This window comes from Tetrao urogallus (assembly GCF_951394365.1).
Source record: "Tetrao urogallus genome assembly, chromosome: 20".
Lineage (NCBI taxonomy): Eukaryota > Metazoa > Chordata > Aves > Galliformes > Phasianidae > Tetrao > Tetrao urogallus.
Window position 1 is genome coordinate 6,912,174 of NC_136833.1, and position 14,593 is coordinate 6,926,766.

At 38.7% G+C, this 14,593-nt stretch overlaps 1 protein-coding gene across 1 annotated transcript; it reads left to right on the forward strand.

Moving 5' to 3' along the window:
- Positions 1–339: 339 nt before the first annotated feature.
- On the forward strand, positions 340–13,259 carry TRPV3 (transient receptor potential cation channel subfamily V member 3; the record flags this gene model as incomplete). The annotated part of the gene is made up of 17 exons (XM_079545106.1): positions 340–458; positions 3,092–3,196; positions 4,690–4,776; positions 5,113–5,270; positions 5,931–6,107; positions 6,210–6,350; positions 6,788–7,068; positions 7,804–7,980; positions 8,074–8,232; positions 8,560–8,661; positions 8,804–8,877; positions 9,649–9,814; positions 10,330–10,396; positions 10,780–11,051; positions 11,515–11,627; positions 12,198–12,268; positions 13,165–13,259. The coding sequence occupies 17 exons, from the start codon at positions 340–342 to the stop codon at positions 13,257–13,259; spliced, it is 2,364 nt and encodes a 787-aa protein (XP_079401232.1).
- Between the last annotated feature and the right edge of the window lie 1,334 nt (positions 13,260–14,593).

Sequence of the window (14,593 nt, forward strand, 5' to 3'; positions counted from 1 at the left end):
TTTAGCTGAGATCAGGCTGGACACTGTTCAGAGCTACTGTTCTTGTGATTGCTGAGCTCACTTCAGTTTAACTTAGGCACATACCTGAAGTTACAGTTCTGCTGGATTTATGGTATCACTCTTAATGACCCCTTTCTTAGAATTTAGACAATCTTGAGCATAACCCTCCAGCCTTGACACATAAAATGACATGTATGTGCCTAATAACTGAAAACTGAAAAACTTTGATAAGAAGATCAAGAGTTGTATGATTACTTGTGAAGAGATTGTAAGTGGGTAATTTGGTCCCCATACTTTGTTGAAGTGTTAAGTAACCACGATTCTGCTTACTGCAGAAACATGATTAAAGATAACAAAGAAGCTGTTCCACTAATGGGCAAGAAAACAAATCCACCTGGTGCACCCCCTTCAAATCAGCAAGAGAAGAAACCAACTGAGGGCACTCCCACAAAGAAAAGGTAGGATGTTGTATCTCCCTTTTAATCTCTTCCAATAGATATTTGGAATGCAGTATCACTAATATCTTTATTCATGCTGTATATATGAATGAGATAGACCAGATAAAAGAAGATGCTTTCAAAAAATGGAGGGCTTATGCTGTTTGTAGGTGGAAGAGTATTCTGTTTAGATAGACAGATGTGTTCACCCTAATAGGAAAAACACTCTATCCTAGAGACATCAGATGTGAGCACTGGTCTGTTAAAGCTGGTCTACATCCACTTTATATACCTTTATGAGCTTACAAGAATTTGGTCTGATGATGATCAGCATTTCAGTTGGAGAAGGTAAAGTGGTCTTTTTAAAGCCATGACTTGGCAGGATGCACCAGGCTTTGTAGGAAAGATGCTGGCCTGGAAAAAAGGAACATTGCAAACAGCATCAGAAGGAAATATAGCAGACTGTGGGGAAGCAGAGGTGGAATTAAAGAATGAGAGCTGGTAGGGCAGGAGGTTTGGGATATCCTTATTACAAACAGAAACCCACGTTCATTAAATTTTTCATGATTCTGATTAATGAGATTTCTTACCTATTTTATTTTATAAAATAAAATATTCCCTTTCATTCATATTTTATGGTAAGGAATTAATACAAAGATTGAGGGTTTTAATTTAATGTGAATACTGTAATAAGAGCAGTAATTCATCCCTGATACTGTGTGTTATTGAAATCACTTATGTTACTGTAGACCGAGGATGAATTTAATTCATAAACTTTTCACTCTGGCTAATTACTAGCTATTATGGCAACATGTGAAGGCCCAGGCAATTGTGGCTGTTCTAACATTTATGATTTCTTAATAATCCGAGGAATCACTTTCTACAGAAATGCTGTCACAAGTTATTTGAAACCCGCTGCCTGGTTGGCCCAATTTCTCCTTCCAATATTAAATGCAAAAAGAGAAACCCTGTGTTCAAATCATCACACTTTGCTTGTAGAAGGGCTCGATGGGGTGTATGAGGAACTCAGCCAGTACTCCAAAAAGGGGCAATTCCATGGAAGATTTTATAGTTAAAACAAATACTGACAAGTACTACACTTAATTACTTAATCTCCTGTCTCCTATTCTGTTTTGTGGTATCAGTAACAGTAACCCTGGGGGTTTGCCATCTCTCAACCAAGAGCTCAGGGTGTGGCCAACAACATTCCTGTAATATAAGGAGCGAAGATCACATGAATTTTAATGCAGTGGTTTAACGTGTTCTATTAATTACATGTTTCTAAGCTGCTGTACTTCTATAGGTTCAGAACGTTTCCTTCTGGCATGTGGTGCCACTGAGCACCTGGTGCACCTCCATGGGTAGCATTTCTCACGTTGACAAATGTATTGGCAATATGTACTTGAAGACAGTGCGACTTCCCATTCCTGAAGGCCCCGGTGTGTGAGCGTGCTAACAGTACGTGTACAGGAAAACCAAGAGACAGGATGGGAGGAGCACTGCCAGCGTTGTCAGAACCTGATTATGTTTGTGGGCAGTGCTGCTGACAGTGTGCACCATGGCCACGTAAGCACCTGGGTATTTCTGGCAGTTGTCCCCTTGCTTTGCATGATGGATTTTGGTTTTTTCCCCATGGTATTCCCAGAAAACCCACATGTTGGTATAGGCTAAGTATGTTGGCTTCCAAAACAGGCACCACTTCATAGCTGCTGTACAGCTATCGCATGCCAGAATCTTCCACATGAATGCAGTGCTGTCAGAGATATCAACCCGTGGCACACTGCTCCTGGTGTGAGCAGCTGAGGCAGTCCAGCTAAGCCTGAAGAGCAGCACTTCTGGCTTTCTGGAAATGCACTGTAGCCTCTGACCGCTTTTACCTGTTGGGACAGATCCTGCACATCATAGTGGGGGAATGCACAAAGCAGCATGAATCCTTGGCATTTTCACTCCATAGCCTTTCTGCCAAGTTAAGATCCAAGTTAAGTGAAACAACGGTGAATTACAGCAGCTGTGAGTGTGGCGTGTGTGGTAGAAATGATAGCAGTGGCCCTCCTTCTGTCCAGGCTTTTCCTGTACTCTGACAAGTGCCCCATGCCGAGGTAATTTCAGGGATGCTCTGCTGACACGTCTCAAATGTTAAATGGTCATGAAGTTTGAACAGTTACACACAGTGAAATTAACACTTGGATCGCTGTTCATCACTGCTGATGAGTTTGGAATGATAGCTACTGGCTGGAGAAAGAGGGACTAAATGTAGTAGATGAAGAAGCACATGTATGTGTGAGTGCTTATGCATATGTGTCTGGCTGTCTGTAAGTGTCTGGTGGTGCTGTGTTCAGCTGTGGGCACAGAAGTCCGATGTGAGGCTGCTTTTAGGTGCTGGTGTTGATGTTCAGACATGTCAGGATCTGATGTTGTGCCTTCTAAAAATATCTTGGGATCTTTTGCCCACCTGCCAACATGGAAGTGCTTAACTGATGGTAGAGGCTGGGATACTTCCAGGGAAAAGTAGACAGCATCCTATTAGACAGGTATGATGCCAGAAAATATTAATTGTCAGTGTTGTTCCAGGTACTTACATGTAGTGAATTCTGTATCTTGTGGTTGAATTTGATTTTTTTACTAATAACTTTTCAATGCAATATGTTCAACAGTTCACATTTTTTTCTGGAGATTGAAGGTTTTGAAGGCAATGCAACTCCAAATAATACATCTCCCCCTGTGTTTTCAAAACCAATGGATTCAAATATTCGCCCATGGTAAGTTATCAGTGCATATACAAGAGTCATACTGCAAGTGTATCTATTTCATTTTCAGCACCTACTCCTTCTTCCTCCTTAGAGCTAAAGTTTCACACGGTTTTACATAGATTTTGGTCACTTTAAAGACCTCTGTTGGAGGTCAATTGTTGCTGGATTATTTATCTGTATCTACTGCTGTCATTTGCACTGAATAAATCAGGCCTCAAATATGAATAAATTTTAAATCAATTCTATCTTTTCCTTTCTAAGCATATGCTATTTGTGACAGATGAGGACAAACTCCATGCACCCAATTTTCTGATGTGAAAACAACAGCTTAATTTAGCAATATTCCCAGCTCTGTTTTTCATTAACAACAAACCAACATGAAAATGTTGAGTCTGAGATATTTAAAGCAGTTATTTATGCTGAATGAGTAGAGAAAAATTATGAGTGGGTAGAATGCACCAGATATTTAAAAACTGGAATGGTACTGAAAGCCAGAATTATGAATTAGGGGAATAGGAATCAAATCTAGAATAAGCTCAGAATTACTAAATGTTTTTATGTCTAATAGGTGACTGGTCAGCTTTCTGGAATTGTTGACAGTTGTATTGTTGTATCAGAGGACAGGTACCCAGATTTTTCCTTCTCATTCAGGAACAAACCTGCACGAGACACGCATGCACTTTGTCACTGGATTTTCTGCAGAGAAGTGATGGACTGAATAAGAATGTACTCTGAACTTCTAGCTTTGTTTCAAATAAATATCTGCAGAGCAGTGTTGAATCCTTGCAGTCTGTCCATACATCCACCTTGTCAATAACTAATAGTCCAGGCTCCCTAAGTTATTAACCTGTGAGAGTTCATCATATCCAAATCCCATAGAAAACAAAAATACAAGTGAGAAAAATGACTGTCAATCAACTCTTATGTCAGATTTGTTTTTAGAAGTGTCTAGAAATGGCATACAGAAATTACAAAATACCAATGCCACTGAAGTCCTTTAAATTTATTACCTAAATATGCACGGAGGGCCCAGGCTTTACTTTCTTTTAGCTGAAATTTCCATTCCAGTCAGCTGCAAGATGTTCTTGAGTTGCCTACAGTGTACTGTGTAATAAATCTTTCAATCACATTCACTGTGTGCAATACATGCAAGATTACTGCTTTAACACTTGTTTTGTGGCAGATGACAAATTAAGTATGTGAGAAGGCAGACTGTGTGTTTCATGGTGCAACACTGAAGATGTTGCACAAAAAGTGTTAAACAAACACTGAAGAAGAAACTCCCGCAGGTTCAAGATCTCAAATGAAATAATGTAGAAAAACACAAAACAGGCTGCTTTCCTCAGGATTTTTTAAATGGAATAAAATCCTGTGAATCTCTTCCTTTTTGTCACTCCTTTGGAAACAGACAATCCTAGTACTGACTGGTTCTTCATGCAGTTTGCCAAAATGTCTTCCAATATCTTCCTGTCTTAGCAGTTGTGCTTTTCTCATTTCTGCAGTGCATCTGCAAATGGGGAAGACATGGATTCCCCACAGTCTCTTCAGGATGATGTGACTGAATATAGCCCTAATGCAGACTGTTGTTGGTGAGTGGAGATGGGAAGTTTTTCTTAAAGCATTTTCTACACATGAAAGCTATAATAGGGTAGATATTACCAATTGTGCCCAGAAATGAGGCGTGTATGCCTTCTGAATACTCACTAATTAAACTCAGAAATAACTCTAAGTTTTGCTTTTCAATAGCATTTTCTTAGCAAATAAGTAATGTACAGAAACATATGGAGAGATCCATACTGGGACACCTGTATGGAAACGGGGCAAGTCACTGTAGTCTGGTGCAAGTAATTGTATTTCTTTTTCCTCGTGTGTAGAAAATAAAGTAAACTGACTCTGCAATTCCATTATTATTTTTGATCATTCAGTGCTAACATAGCACAAGGACCTGAGCAGACAGGAGCCCGGAAGAAGCTGAAGAAATACCTGTTTCGGGCAGTGTCTGAGGGGAATATTGAAGAATTGCAAGGTCTGCTCGCAGAGCTGAAGGAGAGATCAAATGTTTGCACAAACATGACTGTGCCAGGTGAGCTGTGGACTTGTCTGAAGGAAGACTCTTACCTCTTCTGGCAGTGCATGTGTATTCTGCTAGGAAATACCTCAGTGCAGCAGCCAGTCGTGTGTAAATCTGAAGTCATTTGTTTGCAATCAAATGGATATCATTTCTTATTTCTAAATGAAAGCATATTCAATCAGCTGCTTTCTTGCTGCCTCTGATGCAACACTGGGGAGTATTTGTCTCTTATTTATGTTACCCTGGGGATCTAGTGCACTGTGTTCCCACAGCCATACCTGAGCTAGCTTCTGTAGTACAAGACTCAAAGCTGATGTCTGTCCTTGCTACAGTCAGTCTGGTTGTGGCATAGTCACTGTCTGTGATGTGTGTAGCATGGTAGAGCAGGCAGAGAAGAAAAGAAGAGAATTTGGATTTGTCTGGAGTTACTGTGTTGGTGGGATAGCTGGAAAAGAAAGCAAGCAGACTGGCTGTCTTATTAACCACTACCACATCTCTGTGTCATCTCACAAAGTACACATAGCTCAAATATAGAGTGACTGGATAACTGTTTACCAAACAATTTCTTTTCATATGTATTCCTCAGGCTCTGCTCCAAATAAAAGATTCAAGCTGTTTTCCATCAACTTAATGATGGCTGCCGTGATCTAATCCCAAAATTTATTCTTTCAGATTATCTAATGAAAAAATTCACAGCTTCAGATACTGGGAAAACTTGTCTGATGAAAGCTCTACTGAACATAAACAACAACACAAACGAGATAGTGAACATACTACTATCCTTTGCAGAAGAAAATGGTATTTTGGAGAGGTTCATCAATGCAGCATACACAGAAGAGGCATATAAAGGTACTGCCATCTGGTCCCATTTTGAGGCATGTAGCTAAATATGCCATCAGTAATCGTAACACTGTAAGATTTCACACTAAATACCTGTGTCTGCTGTTTCAGGCCAGACTGCTCTAAATATTGCCATTGAAAGAAGACAATTTGAAATCACTCAGACTCTTATAGAAAAAGGAGCTGATGTCAATGCTCACGCCCAGGGTATTTTCTTTAATCCCAAACATAAACATGAAGGCTTTTATTTTGGTAAGTAGAAATGGGATTTCTGCAACTGTTAGGAAGGAATGCCCAGACAAGTAAGACAGCATAGAAAGCAGGCAAGTGTGGATCATTGCTGTCACTGAACCTAGACTAAGAAAGTTGTATCACAGGACAGAAAAATGGCACAGTACCTCTTATAAAGAGATTTGCTAGAGTCCAATGTATTATTAACACTCAGATATATTTGTAAGACAACTGTTAAATGCTGAATGGCAAATGAAGTGACACAAACTTGAATCTGAAGATTTTCTCCAAATGTTTTTGTGCAAATTCAGTTTTTCTAAACCAAGAGCTAAACTAAAAATAACCTATATTGATACATGCTTTTAAATATGAAGATATTTAATACAATCATTCCTATAACAACAGTTTGATTGCTTGTAATAATACATGAACACCTGTTGCATGTTACAATTTTGTAGGTGAAACTGCACTGGCTTTAGCTGCATGTACCAATCAACCAGATATTATTGAGCTGTTAATGGACAACACCAGGACCAACATTGCTTCGCAGGATTCCAGAGGAAACAATATCCTCCACGCATTAGTTACTGTTGCAGAGGACTTTAAAACTCAGAATGACTTTGTAATCAGAATGTATGATACCATTCTGTTGAAAAGCAAAGACAGAAATTTGGAAAAAGTGAAGAACAAGGAGGGTTTGACACCACTACAATTAGCTGCAAAAACTGGGAAGTTAGAGGTGGGTATTATTTCAGTAGCATCTAAGAGAATTTAAGTATGGAGAAAGCATCAAGACCAACCATGTCCTCAGACGTTAGTGCTCTGGAATGTAGTTCTCCATGCTTGCTGTGCTGTACTGTATGCCAGTATTATACCAGTATACCACTGAGCTAATAGGGTTCAAAATGTAAGCAATGCTTCTCCTACCCTCCAAGGTTTTCCTCTAAGAACCTCTCTCTGTGGAAAAAAATATATGTACTATTAAGAACAGCCTTTCAAACCTTTCTGTTGTACAGAAACTCAGAAATATTGCATTTATTACAAAACTACTCTTAGACAGTACAAAATCTTCAAGTCATTTTAGAAGACTTTCCAGAACTGCTCTGTTACGCTGCTGTTGCATTTGTTCCTCATAGATCATCTGTGTGTATGTGGTAATGAGATGACAGTGTGATGATTTAGAGAGTAATTGATCAAGTTATAAATGTGAACACCTGGGAAATTGTGCTTTCATTCCTCAGAAAAATCTCTCTTTGACAGAAAATCCAGAGACATTAAGAACACTGTATTTATTTATTAGAAGTTTGTGATCTCTAGCAGCACTTACTTAATGGCAGAGTTATGAATGCATTAAATTACACTACTCTAACAGAGATGGGAACTGAAAGGTATTGGTTTTGACAAGTGTATTTGTATACTTTCTCAGTTCCCTGAAGAATGCATTTGGTAACCAATGATTCTGCTCATGTTTTAGGTTCTGAAATACATCCTCAGCAGAGAGATAAGAGATAAACCCAACAGAAGCCTGTCAAGAAAATTCACAGACTGGGCTTATGGTCCCGTCCAGTCTTCTCTTTATGATTTGACAGAACTCGATACCACTGCGGACAATTCAGTACTGGAAATTATTGTCTACAACACGAACATCGGTGTAAGTTGCCTGTTCATAAAATGCACGCATTATCTCAGTTTTCTTACAAGTGGAAATTTCAAATCTTAGTAGATTGTTTTCTTCTTTCTACAGAATCGCCACGAAATGCTGACATTAGAGCCTCTTAATTCACTCCTGCGAATGAAATGGAAGAAATTTGCACGCCACATGCTTTTTATGTCATGTTGCTTTTATTTTCTGTACAACGTAACTCTGACATTAGTTTCCTACCACAGGCCTAATGAAAATGAAGTGAGTGCAGTCATTTAACTCTAACACGTTTTACTGCTTTAAAATGCAATAGTATTTTCTGGTTTATTTTTAAAATGCTGGCGAATAAAAATAAAAAAGTGCCCCAACATGTATCAGAACATCAGCCTGTACTGAGACCAGGCTCTCGCACATCAAGATTTCTTATCTAGAAGGAAGAGCTGTAGAAGTTACTTGCAAAAGCTGCATAACACAAAGACAGAAAGTTAAATTGGTTACCAGAGAGCTACATGCATGAGGCTTCCACTTCCTTTGCCTTTTACCCTTCAGATATGGAACTCAGTCTTTCATGTTGGCTTTGTCTTGCAGGCTCCACCTTATCCACTGGCTCTGACACGTGGTGTGGGATGGCTGCAGTTATCAGGACAGGTGATGGTTATGTTAGGAGCCATATTTTTAGCCATAAAAGAGGTGAGACTTTTAAATAATAAATAGATACAAAGAGAGATTTCTACAGAGGATTAACTTCAGATGCATGATTTTGGAAGACTGATCTTGACCCCTGCTTTCTCTCACTTCCATTTCTGTGTTTTTTCTTTATCTCATGATGTAGAGTGTAGCCATCTTTCTGCTTAGGCCCTCAGACCTGCAGTCAATTCTTTCTGATGCGTGGTTCCACTTTGCATTGTAAGTCTGTCATGCATATATTTTATACACTATGTATCTAATCCGTGGTTGCAGGAATGATTCCTTGAGCAGATGCACAATTTTCTTTATCAGTTTTCAGAGAGATGGATGTAATCTTCCATGCACTTTTCCTTAGCACATGGGAATGCTTTCACTGGTCGATAATAATACTGGGAGTTGATGTGTACTGTTTTTCACAAAGTGCAGTACTGTCTTTTATCTCTTTGACATGCTTCATCTCTTCATGCTGTGTATAGACAAATACATTTAAGAAACCTGGTTAATAAACTAAATCTAATTTTCAACTGTTCCTGGAAGAAAACACAGCGTACAGCTGGGGATTTCCTCTCCTTTCTAGAATAAGATCATGCATCAATAAAAACAGGCAGCTTAACTCTACAGCCATTCTAATATCAGTCTTGTGCTGCCAGAGTCTGGTCTGCATCCTATGAGAATGCACTGCATGTTCTCTGTGTTCTCCTTGCAGAGAGGCTCATGGAAACTCTATTGATTCCAAATATCTCTGTTAGCAAAATCATTGAACTGCTGTCCAGGGGAGAAGAGTTTATTCAAAGTAAGCTTCAATAAGGATAGCCATTATATGTTAACATACCTAGATTTTAACTCACTTTGTTGTTAAATTATTTTGGTTATGTTCATAGGGGAGAATGGAAAGCAGTATGAAAGTAGAGTTGTTTACATATTTTTCCATGATGCTATTGGTTTTGTGCTAGTAATTTCCCTTTTACATACATGTGTTTTTTTTAACAGTTTTATACAAGCTATGCTTGTGATCTTCTCTGTCTTTTTGTACTTGTTTTCCTACAAAGAACACCTCGTGTGTCTTGTTTTGGCAATGGCCCTGGGATGGGCTAATATGCTCTATTTCACCAGAGGTTTCCAGTCCATGGGAATTTACAGTGTTATGATTCAAAAGGCAAGTATTTAATTTTATTTTTTTACCTGGTGCTTGCTGATCTGTAGAATCCTAATGAAGCATGTGCAGCAACTCACGTGTATAATTCATATCGAATTTTCTTATTTTTTTAATTCTGCTGAAGTATAATATATAAAATCTACCCTATAACTTCAATAGCAGAAATTAGCTTATATCTTAAAGGTCAAGATTTTATTTTATCAAATATATGAGTAGTTTGTCAGCTTTTTTCAGCTAAAAGAGTTCTATTTAATTGCATCACATACTGTAATACCTGTGTTGTGCACTTACTGTCTCTGTTGGAAGTACACAACTTATCAGGCTCTCATTCACAAGGCTAGAAAAAAACCTCAGACCTAAGTTTCCTCTGGGCTTCCCATGGAGGCTGCGATCACTGTGCTTAATGAGAACGATCTGATGCTGCAGTGTGCATCACACCTGTATCCCTGCAGATATATAAACATAAAACTAGTTCTCAATTTTAATTCCTCATAAATATTCTATTTACTTTTTAGGTCATCCTGAACGATGTGATAAAATTTTTAGTTGTCTATATCGTGTTTTTGCTGGGATTTGGCGTAGGTAAATATCACTGGAGAAAAGCACTGATGCTCTGTGTGAGTAAAAATTTTGGCATTCTTATGACTAAGAACCCTGTTATCATGATGAGAGCTCATGTTGGGGTTTCTTCTGGAAATTAAAAAGCCCTGTTTAGAGATTTAAACTCTGCCTAGAGACTATCTGAACAGATAAGTAATTTGGCTCTTGCTCAATTGCTTGCAGTTTCATTTGGATGTGGGCTCTTTCTGCTTCCTCTTGGTTTCCTGTCGTCCTGCTGCTGCTGTGTACGTTGCTGGGTAGCTGTAGCTCTTTATTATGTAGTGCATCTTGAATTCTTTAGATTAAAATGCAATGTATACATGAAGCATTATTGTGATAAAAATTGTCTCGTGCTTTTTTCTCAGCTCTTGCTGCATTGATTGAAACTTGCCAAAATGGTGGCGAATGCCATTCCAACAGCAGTCTGGGACCTGTTCTGATGGATCTTTTTAAGCTCACCTTAGGTCTGGGTGATCTGGAGATCCAGCAAAATTCCAAGTATCCTGTGCTGTTTCTTCTGCTCCTCATAACTTACGTTGTGTTGACTTTTGTTCTTCTCTTGAACATGCTGATTGCATTAATGGGAGAAACAGTGGAAGATATTTCTAAAGAGAGTGAGCACATCTGGAAACTCCAGGTTTGTTTGTGGTTAGCTTGCTTAATGAAGTATAGAAGCATTGGTCAGGTCTTCCAAGCTGCAGCTTTTGTCACTTATCACATTGATAGAAGGGGACGGGTGTTAACAGTGAGAATCTCTATTTGCATGTATGTACGAATAATGAAAATCTGTAGGTTTAATGTAAGAGTATCCTATAACTTCACAATTAACAGCTATCCTAAAGCCAATCTTATGTGTCAGATTTTCAACCTCATGGACTGTCCCTACGTACCTTTGTGACTTTAATTCTCCTGGATGTGTCACCAGGAAGGTGTGTTTCATAGTCTGACCGAGAAATCTGCAACATGTTATTTACTTCTGTTTCTGTCTCTGTTGATCGTGGATGGTGGATGAAGGATATGCCATAACTCCGTGTATGCTACAAAGTCAGAAGATTCTCAGTATGGTTAACCACTTTCCTGTTACTATTCATTGTTAATAGAGAGCCAGAACCATTTTGGAATTTGAAAAATTCTTACCAAAGTCTTTGAGGAAAAAATTCCAACTGGGAGAGCGGTGTAAAGTGGCTGAAAACGACACAAGGGTCTGCCTAAGGTAAAGTCTGAATTCTGTGCTATTCTGTTCTGTTCTTTGTGCCTCTTCAAGGTTATTTCTCCTCAAAAGACTCTTTAAAATATTTTGTATATTTTGGCAGATTATTTCCTGCTTTTAACAGAAAAGGTTTTTTGTGTTAACAATTTTTAATAAGAAAACAGATTTTGAGATATAAGTACAAGCTCTTATTGCAGGGGATGTCATTTTTATCATAATCACCTCCAAATGTTAGCTTAAAAGAAACTATGTTTAGAATTGACTGCTAATTGACGTGATTATCATATTGCAGATAATGTTATTGTGTTGTTTAATGAAAAATAATCTTATATGTAATGTGAGGCTGTACTCATAATGTGTGAAACTGCAGAATGATCTGAGTGCTGTTCCCATCTGCATATGATACGTAACGCTGCACAAGGCACTCACTGCAGTGCTTTTCAGTACTAGAAGGGCAGGTGCTGATGGCAAACTGTGGCAATCCCAAGGAGTGAGAAAATAAAAGGGGAAGTGCAACTGTGTAGCTGGGAGATAAGGTACACTAATGACTCAATTTATGTGCAATGTAAACAGGATTAATGAAGTGAGATGGACTGAGTGGAAAACACACGTTTCGTTTATTAATGAAGATCCAGGGCCAGCAGGTACTGCTCAGCTTCACACCACCTTATTTATGAAACCCCTTTTCCTTAGAAATCCTTTGATGTAATTTTCTGCCTTTAAGAATGTGAATGCACATAACCTAGATACACAACTGCTCTACTTACTGCTAGGGAAACTCATGGCTAACGTGGTAGGGGTCTGAAACCATCTGGAGAGAGGTTTGGCCACAATTCTCATTATTTATTCCTCAGCACTGAAACATGGTGGGTGTAGCTGATTTATTTTTCTCTAAGCAGTTATTCTTGATCTAAATTTTACATTCTCTTATGGCACTTGATTGGCATAAGGCTGAATAACTTCTTAACAGACAGCATATTTTGTTCTGGAAAAGGTATTGCAAAGTGCATTGATTTACTCCTTGAGTTGTTACATATGGCATTGCAAGGTGTGGCAACAAATCAGACCGATTCTACCTAACAGAAGTGTAGCTTGCTGTATTTCAGCCCTACAACATTGCTGTTTGTTTGGGATGTGTGTTGGATGACAAATTGCCCCTCGTGAATGTTAACCAGGAAATTCAAGACAGCCATTTGCTGAGAGTATTGGAAGTGTCATAGAGACCTGAGTGAACTCAAAGGAGTCAGATGTCCTTCCAGCAGCAGGCGTCAGAGTTTACACGGGGCGTGTGAGGATCTGAGATGTGTTTTGAAGTTTGCTCTTCAGTCAATTAGCATTTGTACTGTGGAGTAGAATTGTTTCGGCTATAAAGAAGAGAGGCAGTAAGAAAACGTTCAGTATCAGATATGGTAGCAAACTGACAACTTGCTGTTTAAATAAATGTGTGTCTTTTTTAACATAAACCAGGTGTGCAAAAGCTCCATCTCACAAATACAGTTTCTACCATATCCTGTTTTGTTTATAATGCATTTTCTTGCAGATCCAAGCAAAGTTCAAGATAATTCAAGAACTAATAGCAAAAACACCTTGAATACGTTTGAAGAAATGGATGATTTGCCTGAAACTTCTCTTTAGTTGTTCTGTGTTTGATATGTAGATGTTTGGAAAGTTAAGAGCATCAGCGGCTGATGTTGGAAGGTTTTTTGTTATTTTGGACAGCTGTAGCCAGCTGGAGCACAAACGTTCAGTGCTGTGGTCTGGTGACTGGAACCCATTTAATCAGGGCAGCTAAGCTACAGTAAAATGGATTATTGCTCTGGTTCAGTTTTAAGCTTGAAAACTGCTGCTGTCCAAGCTCGTGTGCCTGCTGAAACGTGACTCTAGACTGCTGGAAGAAGTGTCAAATGTGAGATGCTTCTTCCTTCTGTGGAAAATTGAGATCTGTGGGATCCTGATCTGCTGTCTGTTGTTTTGGAATCCTTAACTCCTGGGCAATATTTTGTATACTGAAAAAACCTCTTGTGGTAGAGAAAAGAAAGGCATTTCAATAGGTCTGCAAAATGAAGTCTGTTATTTTGAAATAGCGACGTTCTGAGAACATTTGCAACTTTTTGTTTTGCTTGTCAGTGTTATTGGGGGCTTATCCTGCAAGCTGCAGAAAGCCTCTGTGTCAAACGGCCTCTTTGGGTCTCCTGAGCTTTGTGATCTGTCTTCCTGTGTGTGATGCCTGCAGTGTAATGTGCACGTCACTGATTTTTATTCATTATTCATGCAAATGACTTCCCATAAAATGATGGGGCAGGAACATAATTCATGATGGAGAATATTTCTGAGGGTTTTTCTAAGTCAGTGTTTTTGTTTTTCCAGTTGCTACGTGGCTTTTCCACACTTGTGCATCTTGTTGTGTAAAAAGTACTGTGTTAGAATATTTCAGGTTTAATTAATTTCTACATTCAACTACTTCAGGAAAATTAGAAATCAGAATTTCTTCCCACAGAAAGAAAATAAGTGAAATACAGTGCAATTGCAGACTTTTATTTATTTATTTTTATTCAGAGGACTGTGTAATGCATTTCTGTAGCGCTCCTTATTTCATTACTTGTGATGGCCTACTAACATAAATTTTGTTGTTGTTGTTTTCAGTTTTATTTCTGTATGTATTACAAACTTTGCTCTGTGTACCTTCAGATTTCAATTAATACATCTTCCTTGTCCTGGGTTTTCTTCGTGTGTGTGTTCCTCTGGTGCCTGTTTTAAAGGTGCTACTTAGGAAACGCTCAGGTAACTTCAGTTCTGTGTTTGAATGATAATGTGAATTGCGTTGAATTCTTACAGCTAAGCCTGAAGTGCGCAAACTGACCCCAAAGACTTTCTTAACACAGAAGAGAGCCTGAGTGAACTCTGCAGCAGAAAGGACAGTGCAAAGCAGTTTGCAGGGATGGTGAACACGGTTCTCTCTACCAACTCAT